Source organism: Vollenhovia emeryi, unplaced genomic scaffold (genome assembly GCF_000949405.1).
Source record: "Vollenhovia emeryi isolate VEMERY1.0 unplaced genomic scaffold, V.emery_V1.0 DF939123.1, whole genome shotgun sequence".
NCBI classification, from domain to species: domain Eukaryota; kingdom Metazoa; phylum Arthropoda; class Insecta; order Hymenoptera; family Formicidae; genus Vollenhovia; species Vollenhovia emeryi.
The window spans coordinates 1,015,221-1,037,394 of record NW_011967243.1 but is presented as its reverse complement, the minus strand read 5'-3'; the positions used below and the strand labels follow the sequence as shown (position 1 = coordinate 1,037,394).

General features: G+C 41.1%; 1 protein-coding gene across 3 annotated transcripts in view; it reads left to right on the top strand.

Moving 5' to 3' along the window:
* Positions 1–22,174, top strand: part of LOC105569631 — a 74,574-nt gene that overhangs the window by 44,588 nt on the left and 7,812 nt on the right. Inside the window, exons 1-5 of one of the 3 annotated variants that reach the window (XM_012026250.1) lie at positions 3,186–3,315; positions 8,680–8,758; positions 19,473–19,673; positions 20,070–20,420; positions 21,106–21,422. In XM_012026250.1, coding sequence (XP_011881640.1) covers positions 8,717–8,758; positions 19,473–19,673; positions 20,070–20,420; positions 21,106–21,422 — 911 coding nt within the window. In that variant the 5' untranslated portion in view covers positions 3,186–3,315; positions 8,680–8,716. Of the gene's footprint in view, positions 1–3,185; positions 3,316–8,679; positions 8,759–15,774; positions 16,125–17,028; positions 17,436–19,472; positions 19,674–20,069; positions 20,421–21,105; positions 21,423–22,174 lie in introns of those variants that run through there. The other 2 variants (XM_012026248.1, XM_012026251.1) reach the window with 2 other exon arrangements.

Here is a 22,174-nt window from a genome sequence, read left to right as displayed (position 1 = left end):
TTACGGAAAATGAATTAGTTATTCTTTTTGTCAAACTTATTCTGTGCTTTTTACTCTTTCATATGGGTAATCCTCTTCTCCCCATATTATGCATTTTTCATAATTTTATTTATAATAAATGCTAATTCTTTTATTTATTATATTAATTTTTTACGTTATCATAGTGGTGCGACGCAAATAATATATCGCACGAATCAAAACGGGAAAAGTTGCCCTCAAGTTTTACACTTTGATGGAAGTATGATGTAATATTTATGTAACACGGTGAACAAAAAGAAATGAGTCATGCATTTTCTACCACCTACGAAAGACATCGGTATAGGATTCGTACCATAAACGCGATGCGAGGTGAAAATAATCGTGATTTGCCTCACGCAACTCACATTTCGTGCGATGTATTTTTGCGCGAGAAAATCAAAAATTAATCAAGATTAATAAATAAGTTGTATCAGGAGCTGTCAAAAACTCGGGAGCAAAATTGTCTGCGGAAAATCGAATTCGCGTGTCTCGTCTAAAAGAAATTCGCCAAGTTTCTGTATTCCCGTTGACAATTCATGCACTCGCCGCGAAAGAGTTAAATTACACCTTTCCCCAGAAAACTTTTGCCGCGGTTTTGTCTCTCCCGTCTCGATCCTGCGAGAGGTTTACTTTGCGAGAAAGTTCGTTCGCACAAAGCGTATTTGAGCGAAAGGTGGGCGAGCGGTCTTGAAAGCAAAAATGTTGTAATCATGAGATGGTCCTTTCAGCTCTTGCATTAGCGGAAATTTATTCTCCTCTTTGACACACGCGAGAAGTGAACAAGCGGGTTTCATTGGGCGCGGCTATTAATTTGTCTATTTGGCGACTACTAAAAGTTTTACGAGCTACTCCAAATCTAATTTTACATTGTAATTATCGAACGCCGTGTTAATCTACCTGTGCGTTAATTCAAAAAGCGAAATGAGCTCGATAAGAGGTGCTCTTGCCGATCGCGATAGAATCTCGAAGCCAAACATCGCCGAACGATCGTCGCATAATGCGAAAGTGTCATGGCGAACGGTTGCAGCACGGATGTCGTGCGATAGCGGGACTCGCGCGTTATCCTCGAAAAGGTCCCTAAGCTGGTGCAGTACGGAACCGTTAATTAAAGGGAATAGAATTAATGTGCTCCTGTGCAGCGGGAGCTTACGGTGGTCCCGGTGTCTCCGTTTAGGCAGAATCGAGACGCCGCGCCGCACCATCTGCAGATCTCGCGGTTAGAGACCCTCTCCCTCATCCCCTCACGTGTTCACGAATATATACGTTGCCCCGTAGTTCGTGACCTTATTTCTAATGATGAATACCCCGGCTCCCAGCGACCGCAACGAGGAATTAAACGCGGGGAGGGTTAATCTTCGATCCGTCAGAGACGTCTAGCCTACGTCGTTCGTTGCGATGTCGAATGAGACAACGTGGAAATGACTTTATCGGGCGATCAGGCTCTGCGCTCGTTAACGTGCCCGGGTAATACCCACGACCGGGAGACGAGAGCAATAATATTATTGCCCTCGATATTGGCCCCCCCCAAGAAGAACGGTGGTAGTAGGTGTACGAACGGGGAATTAGAATTAGAAGTTACTCGATGACTCGGCCGCTTACTCATCTACTGAATATTGAAACGCCATTATCATAAGCGATCAGACGCATTCGATAATGACTCGCTCGTAGGAGTGCGAGCTGCGCTCCACTCCGGCCTGTATAGGTCGGACAAAATCGATTACGGTCCTGGACACTGGTAAATATAATATAGGGCTGTACGCGCGCCGATCACGCGCTACTCGACAGAATTTAGCTTCCCATTTTTCTGGTGGAGATGGTAAAAACAAGCGGTACATATTTAAACGTTACGCGAAAAGTTACAAATGCAGACGCATGGCGTGCTGCTAGGTAAATATCGCTTGGGGAAAAAGCCAGAGTGTAAATCAGTGTGCAGTTTCGCAGAGACAAGTTATGTGGCTAAATAAACTGAAACGGCACGATATGCTATTCGCAAAGTGCCAATTCGAAACTTTATTTCGGGCAAATTTTCTTAATACAATTAGTACGGTTCTGCTATAATTATCGCCGCATCGCAGCACAATTAATAGAGGATATTGCAATTTCGTGCATCACAGGCTTACGTAATATCATTTTCTTTCCCCTATCATGACTACTTTTTGCCGGCACAATACATGGGTCGCGATATATCTAAAGCACTGTGTGCACTCATCAAACCGCAATCAACGTAAAAAGGATTTACATACGAGATTGCACCATGAAATTGCCGATATTCGACTAATTGGCGATTGATTGCGATTAGTAAAGTTGATGGAAGGTATATTTCCGGTTGTGCTATTAATAATTTATAAAGGTCTTGCGCTTTCCAATCTTCTTTGACAAGGATTGTTCTGTTACTGTTAATTTTTTTCCGCAAGAGAAAATAACGTGGCTTTCACGAAAGGGTTGCGAATATTTTTCTTATATGCATTGGAACTGGGGCACACAGTGCAGCTGAGGCAGGTAGAAACATTATATTGCCCTTTGGAAAACTCCGTTAGCGAAAGGACTCTTCGGTGGTTCGAAAAATTTCGTTCCGTGGATCTGAGGGTGGAAAATAAATCTCAAGGAAGATCCAAATCAATTTTAAAGGAAGATTTGTTCAATCTAAAAGTGTCACATTAAAAAAATTGGTAACCTAATTTAATACTAGAAGAAAGCTCAATGCTACAATCGTGTCTCGATTGAATACAATTTCTGTTTTCGAAATACAACATTTTATTTTGACCTACAAAACTGACAGTTTTATACGATAAAATCTAAAACGCGATTCCACGCAACATCGTCCACCATCGATTGTAATCTTTCGTTGATACACCGTGAAATACTTGTTAAGTGCCGCAATTTATCAAGCATGACCAAGTAGTCTATCATCTCCGGATGATCCATCATGTCGATAAATCACTTCATCATGAAGAAACTTTATTACATCTTTGAAGCTCTTCCAAGGACACCATCCGGCGGAGGGACCACGCGATCCGACCTGTCGTCATTTCTAGCAGGACGCACCACGTTCACCTGACACTTCCTCCCTCCCACGTTCCCTCTCGGGTTCACGAACCCTTCTCGTTTACTCACCGTCGCCTTCTTACTTCACTCTCCCAGCTGGGAGGGAGAAGGACGGAGAGGGAGTCACAGGATGAATCAGAGAGGGACGGTGGAACTGTCAGTGCTGCATTGGTCCTCCTCGCGTAAAGACGGACCACGGATCATCTGTGATTACCTCTCTCTCTCGCCGGAGTCCTTTTCCCGCAGACAACGGTGAGTGCGCTCTCTCTCTCTCCCTCTCTCTCTCTCTTCCTGTCATGCCACACCGGCGCCATTGCTCGTACATTTTGTTCCCTCGCGCTATCGAGTTCAGTACTAAGTAGATTCTGCCTTATCGTGCCGCCTCAATAATGCAACAGACGCATACAAGCATGAACCGTGGGGCGAAACACGCTACGCGAACTACATTTTGGCCAACGTCAAGAGGACTGTCAAAACAATTCAATCCAATTTCTTTAGTCTGACGCTTGTGTAGATTCATTCCACAAAACCACCGGGTATTCTCCGTGCTAAGAAACGTTCTTTGAAATCGATTTCTTTCGAACGAAAATGTCGAGGCGCACAGAGAGAGGCTTTGCGATACTTTTAGATGACGATTTTTCCATAGAATTACTTAATTGATCGTCCATATTTACGAACGGCATTCACGTTACTTTGAGAAATATTAATCAAATGTTGTATGCCACCTCAATGCCCGTTAATTTATCGCGGCACACTGCTGGAAGTTAGTCGCGAGAGGCGTTTCGGCCCTCCAGCTTTCTTTCATAAAATATAATAACGATTTTCAGCGTGGCTAACGCGTAACTAATGATAAAGCCATTATCTTGTTCGTTCTTTTACTAAAATTGTAATTAATGAGGCGATGTAAAGGCGTCATTAAATTATTAAATTTAATTTAAGCAAATATTTATCATGGGCGCAATAAAGCACAATGGAGCGCCGTTTTGATAGTCTGCCCTGTAATGATCGTAAGAACAATATATACGCGAATATACATTGTTACAAGTTCGCGATTGAGATAAAATGTAAACAATATTTCGTACTTTTAGCGTATAAAAAGACTGAAAATCTGGACTAGATATAATTGAAACATATTTGTCACGTTACGAAATGTCCTCCGCGACGGCAGAAAGTTCAATTGAACATCGCAGTTTCGCGAGAAACAACGTTTTACAATGTTTTACAAAACGGAGATTCCCTCTCGCCATTACAATTTATTTCAATGAACGAGATCGCGCAGCTTGTCGCACGTTTAAATTCCGCTATAATTGCGCAATCTGGGAGGTGTTCGCGGATAAGGAACGCAAATAATTGTCGAGCTCCGCTTTACGCCAATCTCACCATGTTAGACCGGCGGCGTAATTACTGATGATTACTCGGAGAGAGAAAGAAATCGCGTCTGCCGTGCGTCTGGCTTTGCCGAGTCGAGATGAGAGATAATAGGAATGCGAGAGCGGAATGGCCAGACGCGTTCTTAAGATGCACCCACTTAATTGCGCCGTTACGCACAGCCCGTTAAATCATCGCGCGAGCACCGCTTCTCCCCCGTATCGTCCGAATCTCAAAGACGCTATTAAAAGCCGCAGTGGCATTAATTGCGGAGTAATTAACTCCGGTGTGCTATATCGAAGATTGTTTTGTACCGTACAATGCCAATTTGGCGTTTAATCAATGCAGAATTGTAATCCAGCGCGATTTAATTAATTGCGAATTTAACTAAATGAATTCTATGGTATTAAAGGTAACGCGTATTTCAATTCAAGTCCCGCGCAAGATTTTACATCGCCATATAGAAATTTCTGTATGGACGGCAGAGATTGTTCACATAGGCCCGGTTTTTCATTTTCTGGCTAACTGTTAACCAGAGGTTAGTCGACTCTCCATCTTGTTCTGTATTATTATCTAATTGTAAGAAGAGACAGGTAAACGACTGACCTCTGCACTCAGAGAAAAAAAGTTTCTTTCAAATCAAACAAATTTTCTTTGGATTGTGACCTCACTAGAATTTTATTTCATTAAGATTGGAATCTCTAAGAGGATTCGTATCTATTTCTTCAAATTTAGCAAATGTTTTAGTAAAAGTAAATCAAAATTTAGTTGATTCAGAGACACGTGATTTCAACGTATTATACAATAAATAAATCTTTTTTCTGGGTGTGGCCAACATTTAACCAGAAAATGAAAAACCGCACAGTTGGACAATTTGTGTTTCCTTGTTTAAAAAAAATGCCGGTTAAAATTTTTGTGTTAAATGTTTAAAACATTCATGTGTTAATTTAACATACTGCTCTTGTGTTAATTGACCTCAAATGTCAAATTATTAAAATAACTAAAAAGAACTGCTAAAACAACACAATGTGTACTTATTAGTGTGATTATTTAACATATTCATATTGTGTTAAATTAACACAAAAATTTGTGTGGACCGTTTGGGACCTGTGATATCCGTTAAATTTAACCCAAATTTTTTAACTGTGCGGGGCCGTACAGTATTTCGGCAAAAAGGAAATCCTGGTCGCGTGCCGCGAGATGCGCCGTGCAAATTTAGGGAGCGAAATTAAGATCCGGTAAATGCAACTTGCGAGACGAACTCGTGCGAATAATCGAATCCGATCGTGCGCTTGCCGGGCGATCGGCGCGAATTGCAACACGCGTTGTTATTCCGATATGACGTATCAGATGCTTCGAGCTGCACGAATGCCTTTTCTCTCCCTCGTCTTCGAATTGGGCACGTGCTGGCCATGTGGCGAGGGCGAGCCTAATTGTGCACGCGTGTACGCGGACCCGCGCCGGGCCGTTTGTGCATGCACGCGCGAACAATAACGTCGAAAATTCCGATGTCGTGGTTCGCGCATTATTAAGTTGCGGCGGAGATTCTTATCTGCCGCCACTTGGGTGTGCCGTACCTAATTGCCCGAAGAATAACGCGCTTCTCTCGCGCGCTTCTTTTCGAGACGCCAATTAAAGTTAATCGCCGGGACTCTACGCAGCGTAATATCGTTTCGCGTTTTTGTTCGCCCTCGCAACTCGTGGTCCCATTGTCTCGGGCGATTTATCGGCACGGGCGCATGTTTCGCGTTTCGCGAACTTTATCGCAAATGACCGCACGCGCGTGCGGTTTAATTATAGAAATGGAGCCGTGCACTTGGTGGTGACCATACGTATGGGAGCAGCCTATGGTAATCGTGGCGAAGAGTATGTTTTTAGTAAAACTATAAATAATCCACGCAATAAGAGCATGCGAAAGTCGAATACCTGGGTCACCGGACGTTTTCGCTTCGTGCATTCGTCGTCGAACTCGACGGATTCGCGTATCGCAAAGTTTGCAAATCGAACTAATCTATTTCCATACCAGAGCTTTGACAATGAGATTAATTTTTTAACCGTGAAACGTCGCTCATGTACACCGACAACGATCGAACGATTGGCGGTAAAGTCAAGTAAGATTAGAAGCGAGCAATAGATAAAAATTGTCGATTTGCAATATCATTGTTTCGTTTCGATTAACGTAGACATAATCTGTTCGTGTCATAATTGCGCGTCTCTGCTACAATAATTTTGAAAGAGCTAATTAATGTCTAACGCGACGATTAGGAGTTACTTCTGTCACAGTGCGCTAACGCGAAATGTGTGCCTTCACGCTCGGAGAAAATCGCGCAAATAAGTCGCGAGCCGCTATGTCTCTCGGTTCTTAACCATAAAAGTCTCGCGATTACGTCAGGGTTCGTGAGTCACAATGTCTGCTGGCCTAAAAACACTGTTACCAGCTAGCCATCACATGTCAATAATTTCCCCGAAGAGCGTCTCGTCAAGGACGGCAATCGCAGTCGAATTTTAATTAACGAGTTCGTACCGCGAGTGCACCGACGGATAAAGGAGACGGGCATTATCGTTGGCTCCCACTTTCACGGGAAGGGATTTACGTAGCGATCGGAAATATGTCTCTCAGCTATTCTAACGCCGACTGTACACGAAGGGTCACGGACGAGGAGCGTATGAAAACGATCAAGCGCGATAACGTGATATCAAACGCGGTGATATCAAACGCGCCCACACGCTGCTGATCCACCCACACCGGCTCGATCTTTACTGAGGGGTGAATCGCTCGAGAGAGCAGACAATGATCGGTTTCACCCGCCGCTCCATCCAGAGCTCGAATTCGTTTTGGCTTTACAATTGCCTTTGCGCGTACGGCGCGAATTGCGCTACGATAATGTGGCAGGCAGGGGCAAAAAGTGAAAGCCAATTATAAACCTTTGATATATCCCCGCTCGGAAATCGCGTGCACTCACGGCGGCTTGACGTTTCTCTTTGCGCGACTTTGAAAGATCGACGGATTAAAAGAATTTCATATTTTTATTTATCTAAAATTAGTCTACTGTGTCTATTATTTAATGATAATGGAAATGTAATTTAGAATTTGTCTCACATATAGTATCGCCCTAATATCTGAAAATACTGATACGGTAGCTTAATTAACGCCTCGTGATGAAGGTATTCAATTTTATGTCGGAAACGCGCGGCACGTTGTAGACTTGTAAGGGCCAATTTCATAAACGTCGGTTAACTGTTAACGAGAGTTCAGTCAACTCCCTACCTTTTTCTATCTGGTTATCTAAGAAAGGACAGAGAATCAATTGACTTTCGGTTAGCAGTTAACAGGCATTTGTGAAACTGGCCTAAGTAATAAATTTCTAAACGCGGGGCAAGTCGTATTTATTTGGCCGATGATTATCACGATGCGTCCACTTATGGGGCCACTTATGCTTTGTAGCCGATACCAACGTGCAACTCTATTTTAAGTATAATTATTTGGAACTCGAGGAACTGCATCGTTTTCCGCGCGCGCACACGCCGAACCGATTCTATTTTCACCCGCGATATTACCACTCTGCCAGTAGCGAATTACAGATACGCAACATTTGTCTAAGTGTTTATGACGCCAATTACGCTATTACCTTTATCGGAATATTTAACGGAATATTCCGCACGCGTATCTCAATTTAACGAGCCGGAAAAACAGCTTGTAATCCCGTGAGAAATGTGCGAAATTGACAGTAATTGTTAATACCAAGTTGATGTAATATTTAAATTATCCAAATGGTGTCTATTTCCTTCCTGCAAAAAGTCCGTTTCGCTGTGGCGCGGAAACTTGACGCAAAACACGTGCCTCTTGATAATGCTGCATTTGCATTGTCCTTCTTTATTATTCGTCTCTAAATAACTATTTAAATGTAAAACCTCCATTTTGTATGTTAAAGAATGAAAATGCTATCTTTGAAAGATTTCAGCTAGCGTTGACAACATTAAAGTGGTCATTTCTAAAAGTCAATGATTTTACTATTGTAACACGCTATATGACACAAGCTGTGTATAAAAATTAATTATGATTTGTCAGGCTTGACGTATCAGTACCGTCCTCTCAAAAAAACACGATACAATTTTTTTCGTTAAAATTTAAATAAAAAAATTTAGATCGTTTGCGGTTATATATGAAATATGCATGTGCTAAAGTTCGTATCAATGAATGTCCGTTCCTTGTTTCAGAAATGACGAAACTTTTGTTGCTTTTTCCAGAACGACGAGAGCTTCCCGAGCAATAGACGGTTGAAATATGGCAGCGCCACAGGCGTCGTCGCGTCTCGAGATGCTGCAGGTAAAATAATCAATTTTGTCACCTTTAAAAATGGCAGCATTAAAAAAGATAAGTTTACATCGACAGATAAATTAATGGGTTCATTTAAGAACAGATGTGTCGTCTGAACCTTAAACAATGGCGTCTTTTAATGTCGATTGTATATAATTGTTGTATATAATTAGTAATAAAAATGAGATAGACGTGTGATAAAGCGGTAACAATCTGATCAACTAAGATCTCGTTTCTTTAAAATAAAATTTTTAATTGAAATAATTTTAAATAAAGGCAAAACTGATGGGATCGACTAAATAAAGTTTGAATTGCCGATTCAATTGTCAGGCAAGTACATCCTTACTCTTAAAAAAAATCTGCATTTGTCAATGTCTAAAAGTTTAATACTAATGAATAATTGCTGCGATGATATAATATATTAATTACTATTAAATGCATTATTAATAATGCCTTTCGCCGACATGGATACGCGAGCTTGTAAAAGTTTATTTTCGATTGTGACGTTTCATTACGTCAGATATTAATCATAACGCTCGTAAAATAAATCGTATGCATCTGCAAGATGTAGTATAAAGTAGAAACGCATTCTCGATTAGAATCTTTTTCGCGAGAACGTAATAAACTGTACGTCGACTGCTGCGTCGTTGCTTCTACCTTTCTCTCTCCCTTTCTCTCTTTGTCACTTGCAATATCGAAATACATTCTGGTTAAGGTAGACCGGTTAAGGCAGTTTTGACGCGCGTTCTTTTGGCCCACGTATCGTTTCTGTATCGAACGAACGCATATATGGCATCTTGTTCAGGCAATGCGCGCGCAACGATCGACCCACGTATCGATATATCCAAATCCGACGGACAACTAATATTTAGACAAATATCTACGCAAACCTCTCTTCCGCCTACTTTTCTACAACGTGTGCTTCCTAGTATTTTGGCATAAAAAATTGATAAATTCAGCACGTAAAAATTATAGAAGTGGCTCTAAATAATTAATTTGTTATCGTTACTTCGAACATTTTTCTTATAAAACAGATGGATCGACACAACGCAAACATAAAGTGATAACTTGCAAACGAAATCTAATAAGATAAAATATTCACACTGCAGAGTAATCTCTTTTTATTTCTATTTCTATACGTGCTGAATTTACTTTCGAAACCGTGCCCACGCATTAGAAAACATCCTGCATACGAACTTTAATAGCTGACTTTAATCTCTTATACGACACGCCTCTAAGGGCAATCCCCGGCAAAAGACAGGCCTACGTTAAAAGAAGAATAGCGAGACTTGAAGGGAGTAAAAAAGTAGACGCTTGGTTTGTCAAGCATGACCGACCATTGAGGGACTCGCGACCATAATACTGTGACGTCATTTCCTTTGTAGTGAGATGCGTCATACGACAGACTTCGCAGACGCATTATATTCACTAAGCTGTCTTTTAGAATTATACAAAAACAATTAGAAAAAAACTTTCACAGCTGTTCAGAAATGAATGATAATGTCTTTATAAATATATATGTAGAAGAAAGTCCTCTATTATGAGATAGGATTCTAATATAAGATACCAGGTTTCTAACGTCCAAATTCAATCATAAATCTTTTTTCGCAACGATTACACGATCTAATAATCAATTTTCCTCCAAACAGATTTCATATATCAATAAATTCATGACGGAACCTAAGATGATGCCTATTAATTTAGCAGAAGCTCCGCTATTTCATATTAGAAGCCTATGTCATAATAGGGGACGTTGCTCTATATGTATATCTAGGATTCTAATTTTACAAATGTTTTTTGCACTACATGACATATGTCAATTATGTATAGCATTTACCTGCGCATCCTATCGATTATAGATAGTCTAAGATAAGCTTCAAATTATCCGTTGATTCAATTATTGCACCAAGTTATGCATTGCAATCCGTTTTGTACAGACATACATGATATTTTTCTGTCGCGATTTATAGATAACCTAAAATGGATTTTAAATTATTTAACAATAAGTACAATTCGAAATATAAGCTTGCGCGTGTGCACAATTCAGCAGTCATTTCTATAATAACAAATGGTTCCTGAAGATAACCTGAGATAGAAAAATTGTTAAAACCACAGTGTGCTTCAATTCTCAATAATTTCCTGCGCACATTCATCATTTTTTCGCAAGTCCTGGTTATTAATTATGATAATATTCATGACGAAACTATTTCCATGCATTTGCATGTTGCATGTCATTTGACTTGAAGATGAGAAATCAAGCGGAAGTCACTTCACGTTAAATAATTTAAATAGCCAATTTTACCTTTTCTATTTTGGCGCGGCGATTTTTGTGCTAATGTAACGAATCGTTTCTGCAAATCCGTTTTGTACAGACGTAAAAAGATCAGTTTTTCATACTAAATCTTCTTGATGCCTAGGTGTCAAAAGATCGCGAGTAGTTTTCTTTCGGTGGAAAAGTTAATTAAATAGAACACAGAATAAAACAATAATGCTCGAGATATTAGTCTATCAGAATCGTACTGAAGAATTAAATTGTATACTATTATCACGCAATGTATATTTTACTGATATACTAAACCTGTATCACCACTACTCGATCACAAATTCAGATTAACTTATTATAGTTTAATTAAAATTAATTATCTTTCCTTGGGAAAATTTACTTTAAATGAAATTAAAGTTTTTTTTTCTAAAGTAAACTTTTAAGATTTTCTAAGGTATATTTTTCCAAGGGTTTTACATAAAAATATGCTACTAATTACTGTATTAAAGAAACATACCATACTGAAGCAAACAGCGCGGTGAAAATGAACGATCGCGCATCGAAGGAAATAGATTTATCTTTTGATGAAATTCATTCATCAAATTGAACTAATGTATCCATTGATAAAATTTAGAATAGATTTTGCGCGATTGAAGTCGTTGCGCATTTAGTGGAAGTTGCTCTGAATTTTGTATAAGACACGAGAGGAAGTGGATACACGCAATTTCCAAGAATCATTAAAAACATTAATGCAAAGGCAGAGGCATAATGCAGAATGCATTATACGCAATATGCGATTCCTCTTTGGGTACATTCTTGATATTAACGCGCAAAAATGATCAAACAGGCGAGTGAACGACGCACATATTTCGCGGTGCCCACGCTTGGCCTTCCTGCGTCAAAGGAAGGTGTGAGTCGAAAAAAAAAATATCTCGAGCGGACATGAATGCATTACGTCATTATCGCCTGGAGTATCCAACTCGGCCGTGATTATATACACGATTATATTATATCCGCTCGCTAATACATATTTCCTAAATACTTTTTATAGTTGCTATTATTATTTTCTATCATCTGGTGTCGTCACTACTAAACTGAGGAGAGAGTCGGAATGCATTAGAATTTTATTATTAAATTGCAAACGAGTCCTGAGAACTTCTAAGGCTGAAATGATTGAGAGCAACCATCATTGAAAATGATTTCTAGAATACTATTTCATTCTTCGGGCTAATTAGACCGCGAAGTAATTGATGTGCCGGCCCATTTTTAGACACCGTCGGAAGGCGAAGTACACGATGTCTGTAGTGTGTTCCAGAATTTTACCGGACCGTAATCTTTTACGTTACAAATTTCTCCTTGTTAAAAAAAATAACGAAAGAAAAATGTACATTTGTTGCAGCTAGCGTAAGAGAGTTAAACGCGGGGAAAAAACTTTGTCGGAGTCTCCAAACGCGTAATTCTAATATCGCATGTGACAGACACGCATTTCATGCGTGCAAGCGTGCACGCAGCCCGGGCACGCACCGACACGCGAGGTAGAGGTGCGTGTCGCACGGAAAGCGAAGCTCGCTCGGATAAATCTGAAATGTGGATTCGGAGCAAGGAGGACCGCCGAGAACGGCAACGGGTTAGCTCATAAATAATTGATGAGGAGGTGCGATGCAGCTTCGCTTGCCACCGATTTGTAATTGTAATTTCGCGAGGTGCATGCCCAGTTAAGCAAAGTAATTATGGGCAGGTTTCGTTATCGGGACACGTGCACGATCTATGGAAGACAACGAGATGCGCCGCGATCTCCAACTTGCCTGCCTCTCGTATTTCTTTTCTCGGTGTTCCATCTCGATTAACGTTTAACTTTCGTTGCCGCGGATTTCAGTGCATTTCTAAAGCAGAGATCGGGAACGACGCAACGCCTACTAGTTAGACATAGGAGCCCGATTCGTGTTTTGCTACTGCACACCCGCAAAAATACCGTTCGACGAAATCACGACGATTGGGATCAATTTTTCGCGTTTATAGCGGCAAGTTAATCCCAAACTTACACCAGTATCGAATACCCTTTCGAGGAAGTGCCTCGCTAATACACTATGAGGGCGTATAAAAAGTTCGCATGGTCGCACGCGAAAATTCGATTCGTCTTCGACGAAATGCAAAGTTCAAGGTTCCCCGAGAGCATCGTCGGTCGTGCGAAATGATTGGTTCTCGGTCTGCCGAGCGCCGTAATCGCGAGTATAGTACCTGCGTTTAGTATTTCCACGGTCCTCTCCTTGCCCCCCCCCCCTCCGGCAAACAATAAATCTTGTATTTTTCGTAACCTCGTTTCCAAACCGCCGACGTTCGGCAGCGGGCGACTCGTGGAATCGATATTTCGAGAATGGGAAGAGGTACAAACGTATAAATAGATAATTCCCAAATGACAACTGTGCAGTCGTCTCGTACGTCAAACGGCAATCGGATATATGGAAATGACTCGGTCGTACTTCTGTCGTGCGTCGACATTACATTTATCAAGTAACGACAAAGAGGGGCTTGGAAGCGAAACTCATTTATTGAGCTTTAATTGAAGTCCTGCAATCTGCAGAGATTGCATCCGCTTTTACAGCCGTTTGAATTAAAATTAACCGTAAAAAAAGTTGTACTTTGACTCTCGGCAATTTTCTTTAATCAATAAATTACAATAAACGCAATATGTTACTAAATGCGGCGAGCACTTGAAAAAATGGTATCGAATATATCGCACGAAGATTGAAAATAATATTACGAAGATATGATAAGGGTTTCTTTCGTTCGCAATAAAATAGTTATCTCGATCTAAATTCGTTCGCGGCCGACATTGTTGAGAAATGGCTCACCATTTATCTCCCCTCAAAGGAATTGCGTTTTCATTGTATATTCCCTCGCGAGCTACGCGTATTGATACTTTTTGAGAGGAAAGCGTGTTTTCCTCCCGCGAAGGCAACTAATTTTCGCGGCAGCTTGCAGCAGCTTGCGGCATTTTCCAGGGAAAACGTAATTTTACGAAAAGCAGAGCTCAGCGGAGAAATCAGAGTGACGCGAACGGGGCGATTCTTTTTTCTGCCCTTTTTTTATTTGCAGTAATATGACGCAGCGATACGTTGCGAACTTGATAAGTGGCACGCGAACGGGGTGCTTCCCGGGAAGCATTACAACGATTTTTCCTAGAAATCTATTACCGGCGAAGCACACAGGGCACGGCTATTAAAATCGAAATAGGACACGATTTACAAAAATATTGGACAGCTCCGGACCACACTTTCCACATAAATGTGACAAGAATCCCTATTACCGTACCGCGCGAAGGTAAAATGCCGACGATATGGAGATCCGAAAACGTCGAACACGACTGAAATTTTTAGTAAATTAGACTTTTATTCGACAAATAGCTTCGTCGCTCAGACGCGAGACGCAGCTGCGATAACGTTCACCTTATTGACGCAAATTGACATTAACTCGTCCAAACGACCAATTTTTCGCGCCGGCAAGCCGGGTCTATGAAAGCGACAAGGAAGTAATAAATCTTGATAAACTAACTGCCAAACATACGACTCGTTTATATCAATTCCTAAGATCACTTCCATTACTCTTTCCAACCTTGAACTTTGTACTTCGGCGAAATTTCCAAGTAGCCCCGATAGATTGTCCCGAGTCCTTTGCGAGCGCGATTTACACCTCGCGAATAAACTTACGTCGACGGTAAAGACTGTAATATGCCGTGACAAATTTACTTTATTACTGCTGCACTTAATTTAAAGAAGTAAAATTGCTTTCATTCACGATACATGAGATACGTTTCAATGATGGGGAGAGAAGAATATCTTTAATGTAATTATTTTCTTACAAAATTAAGACGAGGAAGTGAAAGAGAGAATTGTTTCAGTTCAGTACTTTATATAAGATTTAGAGACATTGCACATTGATATAAAAATTTGTAAAAGTGCAAATACAATGACTGCATCTAATTTAAAAAGTCGCAGTCGCAGAATCACACGTGTCGCAACTGGCCGCAACGAGAGATTCAGTCGATGCAATGTGCGACACTTGCGACTCTGCGACTGCGACTACTGTAGTTAAAGGCTTTATTTGGAGAACATCCAAACTGAGAAAAAAAGTGTTAAACCAAGAAAATATTTCTGCGGTCACGGGCTGTCAAATAAGTATTTGTTAATTAAAAAGATATACAATGAAATCTCTTTAGGTTGCCAGTAATAAATAACAATAAATAAGGTTTAGTAAACCTTATTTAAGGTCGACTAAAACTTATTTATTAAAAAAATATATATTTGAATTAAAGAAACACTGTCAACGAAATATACTTAGTAATATCGATAACTTCTTTTTCCTCAGCGCACCGCTCTCGTAAATGGATTACGAAAATATTATCCCTCCTTATTTAAAATTGTCCCGATATCGCATTATAGAGTAAGGAGCACGCTCTACGTGCCTTATACCCTGCATACACACAAATCCGCTTATATGCCGGTGATTCGATTCGTCTATATAGTCGCTTTGCTCGATTACGCCACTGGCCGCGAAGGTAGGAGCGGAAAGAACGTTAAACTATTGAAGCGAATCGATGTAAATCGACACTTGGGGACTCGGTCACGTGTACGTGCTTTTCGATCGTCCGCCCAACGGTAGCGGTGGCTATCATCCACGCTGGTAAGGGTGGACAGCTTAGACGGACATGCGCGCTGCCTCGCGATGTCAGCACGCTGTAGCTTGCAACAACACTGTTGTGATGGTAACACTCACAGTGCCGCAGTCCTATCGGCGTTACAATGCGCGCGTTGGCCGATTATTAAATCGCCCGTCCCCGGCTAATCGTATTCCGTAACTTTCGCGAAATTAGTCGTTTCGCGATTAACCGCGCGATCGTCTGTGAAAACGTTCGACTGCACTCGCGCGAACGTTTTCGATGTGAGTGCGTTTCATTGGTTGGCGTTGACATTGAACGCGTACGCTGTCGTGTTTTGTGCGCGTGCGAATTTGCATAAACGTCGGATCGCGACTTTACGCGGAGAACGGTCTCGCTGCGATGTTTCACCGCGCGAGCGCCATTATCTTTCGCAAAAAAAAAAAGTATCGCTTACGGTAAAACATGAAATCGAATTATTTTTTTCTTTTTGAAGAAACGGTCGTCTTTGCTTGCGTCCACTCGTTACCGCAACCCCGTATCGATTTAATGAAAATTGCCCTCTACAGATTTGCTAACAAAATTGCGGACAAATTTTACGAAATCTCAAAAATTATAGACTATCGCAGAGGGTGCGTGAACAAACGTGGTCGCGAAAAATATTTTAATAAGTGGATAATGTTCAACTCTGAAATTGTTATTTATTCTTTAACATTGTTTTTATGCTCGTTGTTTGCAACATTTTATCGTTTCAACAAAGATTGCTCTCGAGATATTTCATAGTGAAACTACGAGCAAAAATTAACTCGGAGAGATTACTAAATTTCTGTGATAATAAATCACAGATTGTCGTTACGTGTAAAGAGTTAAATTTAGACGAAACACGCGGAGTAGATAAATTGCCTGACGGCGCATCTGCTGTGCATAGCATTTATAAAATAATTTAAAAAATATTCATCAAGCGCGGGAGGTGTTAATGATACGATAAGAGAAAATTATTTATAAAGACGTTTCGAAGATAGCATCGGGAAGGTATTTTCATTTCACACGCAAATTTGTTAAATATCGATAAGCAAACTTAATATGGCACCCCTTAATAATGTTTAAACTCGCCTCGAGCACGTAAGTTCTCTCCTTCGCGAAGTTGTAGGAGAAAAGATCGTGAACTTGACATATCGCAACCTCATATTGCAGCCTCTACTTATCGTTAGTGCAAGGCTCGTGTGACTACTAACTCTTTAGCAAACTTCTTCATACGTCTTTTTTTAGAGATTCCATATTAGATTTAAAAAGCAGGACATCATGTATGCGCGAAACAGTTGTACTTTCTACATTTTTCAATCTTCTTTCGAAAATATTTAGAAAACGTGCTTAATCGATAACTAACGAGAAGGAGTATGAATTTAAACATATAAATTGGAAATGTGAATTGCGAGTCAATAAACTCTACAAACCTGTGAATCTGTGAACTCGAACAAAAAATGGAGATGGCTACCTTTGCGTGCTAAAAAGAAAAATCGGCAGTGCCGATGATTCGTGTTTGGAGAATAAACGTGTGCCTGAATTTTCAATGTGAAAGAATTTGTGTGAGGATCTCGCGGGACAAACACCAGGTCGACAAACAGTAGGTCCAGAAGAATTGAGAAATCGAAAAAGAAATGCATATCCGGTCGCAACAACAACTGGGCGCTCGCGGGGTCTCCATGGACATGAAAACATCATGGGCGGCTCAGGAATACGACTCCACGTTTCCCAATTTGGAAACTATGGTACCACTTTCAACAATTAAGTAAACGCACGATATACCAAGATTCGAGAACATAAAAATTATGGCGGTGTAAAAATCGAACCTCTTATATTTTAATCGCCAGCTTTAGTCGACGTGCGAACGAAGATATCGTTTTAACAAAGACGGAGAGATAACGCAAGTAGGCGATCGTATCGTCAAAGGGGGTCAACGTCAAGCCTTTCGTAAGACGGTATCCCGAAGTTGAAAAAGGAGAAACGGCGAAGCGAGGCACGCGAGAGAAACGGGAACGTCGCTTATTCTATATACGGTCATGTACGGCTGAGTGGTCGACCTCTCGAATCTCGAGTAATCCACGCGGTGCCCACGCGATTTAAATCGACACCCAATCCACGGCCCTTCATTTAAAAACCTCTCGCGCGCCTCTACGTACGAAACGGACGCCTAATGCGCTACTTCGCGTATCGTTTTATTGATCCATTTTCAACCAGCACTGTGTAATACCCGCCATTTCATCTTTTCGTTAATCTTTCATCTAGTTTTCGTTTCTCCGCGCCCAATTGGCAGTCAGCTATTAACGGATGAAACATTATCCAGTAGCGTTATGTATATTTAATTAGAACGCGATGGAAATATAGCTATATCATGTTTACTATGCGCGTCGACCGCTGAAATCTCGCGGACGTATATTACCGTTTATACCAATGTAATGGCAATGCATTATAGGTATTTACTCATTGGAAGACGTAATGATAATTCTATACAGTCAATAACCGTGATTTAACTCCGTGGCTGATACATTTATTACTTACATCTGAAAGATACTTTCGCCTTGTATCGTATTGTAATACTGGACTAATATCTAACATCTAAATATGCGTATTTCCATAAAATTTAACCAAGAACTCAAGGCTGCGCCTTAATTAAAAAATTTTCTAGCGTCTCTATTAATTGATGAATGTAAACCAATTAACGCTGCATTATCAATAATCTTCTATCTGAATCTCGAGTTTACGCTCGTAACTGCGCGGTATACGGACGGTACACAGAGGCAAAGTGTCCAATATGGCGGGTTCATTAGGAATGAATCAATTAGTGGCGCGGATGATTGCCGATGCAATCATCGAAGGGATATGCAATTAGGAGCTGCTGCATGATTATTAAGCCGCAATTGATCTTTGCTCCGTCGTTCCCAAAACTGTTATATAAATTTTCAATTCTTGCGGAACGTACGTCGTAAAAAGTTAACAACGAGCTTACTTGCGAAAAGAGCAACGGAATTAAACAAGTATTGCTTTGTTTCAATTTCGTTATAATATTCCATGAAAGCCGATATCTCGGTTACTCAAATGTACTGAAATTTATTCTTTCTTACAATTGGTCAACAATATCGAGAAAAAAATTTTTTTCTCCAACATACGATTACAATTGAATCAGTAGAATTAATTAAAAGAGGGAAAATTTTTTTATAAGTCGACCAGATTGGCAAAAAAATATCTTTATTTCTTATTAAATCGCAAGAGAAGTCGGCAAAGAGGTCAAAACGTTGTGACTTAAATAAAGATCACTTTGCCAGTCTGGTCAATTTAAAAAAAAAAGTTTCCCCTTGTTTATGTGCTAGACAATAAGCTTCACTCAATTTTGTTATAAAAACTCCAATCCATTTACAGAATAGCAACCTCTTTTCGTAATTGAGACCTTATTATCTTAATCGCGCGAGTTGACTTATAATTCCGCAATCGAGAGCAATACCTCTAATAACGCGCCTCGAGCGCGAAAAGGGCCGAGGCGCCGAGCGGCGCAGGGTTAAGAGACGAACGATCCCTGCTTTAGCATAATAACGAGTTTACTAACCCCCCTCGCATGTAGGTTAGAGGTGAATCGATGAGGCAGCGCCGGTGCCTGCATGTGCATCGCCGTTTCTATAGCCTGCAGTAGAGCCTGCCGCGATACCATGCACCTCTCGCATGCGAGCCGACGTTCCAATCGCGGGCAACGTCGGCCCGCATTTCCGCGCGGCGACACGCCGATACTCAAAGCGAATTATCCTGCGACGCAGGCCCGCTTCCAGCAGAAGCAGCTGCAGGAGAAGGAGCAGAAGCTGCTGCAGCTGTACGACCAGCAGCAGCAGAGGGCCTACCAGGTGGTGCAGCGGGGTAGCGCGGGTTCCAACAGCTCGCATCACGGTTCCACCGCGGCCAGAACCACGACAACGACGTGCACGTCGAGCCACTCGACCTCGACCTCGCAAGGCGGTAAGGTAAGTGAAAATCGGCTTGCCACCACCTCAGCCGTCTAGTTGCACGCTCGTTTATTTTCGGAAGCGAAAATGTTAAGGCCAGTCTCTTTTATTTCCCTCGCGCGGAGATGGGAATTTAGCAGGTTGCAAACTTAAGCCAGCGGCGCACGATACTATTTTGAATTCACGTAATAAGATTTGAATTATTGGGCCACCTACAGCCTGCTCGGGCCTACAAGGTGTTCTCGTTATTTGTTTGACAGAGTTTTAGATCAGTTGACTTAAGAAATTCTGATTGACCCTCGCTAGCAATCCAGTAGGCAAAATAGTATCGTGTGCCGCTGGCTTTAGACGATCCTGCGAACGTTCAGTTTCTCGTTTGTAAGATCTCGCACGAGGGTTAATTGTCGCACACAGGTGAGGCAAATGTTCGACGAGAGGCGGCAGACTACCGTGAAGGGAATCGACAGGAGCTACCCGCTGGAACCGCTCGAGAACAGGCTGCGTAAGCAAGCGAACGCGAACGGCGTGGCGACGCAGAGGAACGGTAATGTGACGGTGAATCGACAGTCCGTGAAACGCGTGACACGCGCGGACGTCAACAGCAACGTTAACGGCGGCAAACCCGTCGTTTCTTACCACGAAGAGATCATTCGCGACTCGTTCGGGCCGCCCGTACGTCGTCACGACGACGACGACGACTACGGCGTCGAGAGTCGCGTCGCCACGTTCGCCAATGGACATTATCGTCACGAAATTGACAACGAGGTTGGTTGCACGCAAAATGCTTAATTTTCAACTTGGCGTTATGTCTTGTAGGATACACACAATTTACTCCGGTTTTCACCAACGTCGTTTAACTTGGACCTTAGTCTAAATCATGTCTTTTGTCCAGGGTTGCGAAGTAACTCGTTACTTGTAACGAAGTTACAGTTACATTTTTGTGGTAACTAACTTAACTTCATAACTTTCTCTCCATCCGTAAAGGATCGTCTACAATAGATGAAGTAAGCCTGACGTAAAAAGTAAAAGTATTAGGAGTAAGAAATGAATCATTTCCATTTCTTATTCCTACTTCAGCTCCGACCTTACTCTCGGCGAACTAGAGCGCAGTTCGACCAGTGCTGTAAATATTTTAAAAAATTATGCCTGTACTTTAGCTGTTACACTGATAAGTAAAGGTTACGGTTTTCTTACTTCTTACTGCTTACTTCTAATGTAGGCGGGCCTTAACTGTAACTTAACTCAGTTACATTAATAGTTGAAACGACGTTGGTGAAAACAGGCATTAGTTCTATATCCTGAGCCGCCAAACCGAAATTAAACGATTTGGAGAAAGTATTCCTTTGAAATATGTAATTTCATTCAACGTAGACGTTACTTTGCAAAACATGTTTTACGAATATTGCTATTTTGTTTATCTTGATAATGTATATTAATATCTTGAGCGCAGCAAGAAGAATCGTTGGACCAGGACACGATAGAGAGAAATCGCATGATGGCAAAGATACATCTGATGGGGTTCGACGAGACTCTGAAGCATCGCGTGAGGAACGATTTGAACAGCGAGGAGTTTCCGGAATACCTCATGGCGGATGCGCCCGACAAGCTCTCGAAGAGGAATGTCACGAAGAAATTGTCTCAGGCGGAAGAGCGACTCGAACGATTTAAGAACGCGAACGCGAAAAGGAGTAACGCGCCGAAACAGTCGACTCCGACCAGCACGGTGATAAAAAAGCGGTCGGAACAAGCGACAAAATCGAATTCCAGGTAAGAACGTTTCTCACATTATTGAAATTGAAATTGCAAGTAAAGAAGACGGAGAGATTTTAAGAGTGATAACGTACGACGCGTTTTCTCGAGATTAGAGATTACTATTATTTAGCTGTGTAAATAATTACACTGAGAAAAATAATCGATTAGATATAATCCAATGAAGAAGATCGATTTTTCGATCAAATTTCATCGCTAACTGCACTTGATCAGGCCAATTTCATTGGATATATTTAAAATTTAATCGGAACAATTAACTATCGCAAATACTATTTAATTGACTTATTCAATGGAAATTTTTCTCAGTGTAGAAATTTCGACTATCGATAAATCGCTAACAATTCGCCGCTGCTTGCCAGAATTAATTTACATGTCACGTAGTTGCAATCGCTACCCTCGACTATTACAAATATACACGTTAACAAAGTCCATTGTAAAAAGTTCGAGGGGAAAAAGAGAGAATATAATATCATTTGTATGACCGTTTTTGTTCTAATATAATGTGTTTATCTAACCCCGCCTCATGGCCGTAAACTAGAGCGAATATTAAAAAAAGGACAGACGGTGGATAACTAATTTGGCAGAATCGTAAATATTGGTGAATAAATGAGCATTCGAAAAAGAGTAATTAATTTGATTAATCTAAGTATGTGCAAACGGACAAACGAGTGCCTCTGCTCCGATTCGAAGAAACGTGCAAAACCATTCAAAGCTTAATTGTCATCGTACGCGCCGCAATTTAACCGCAA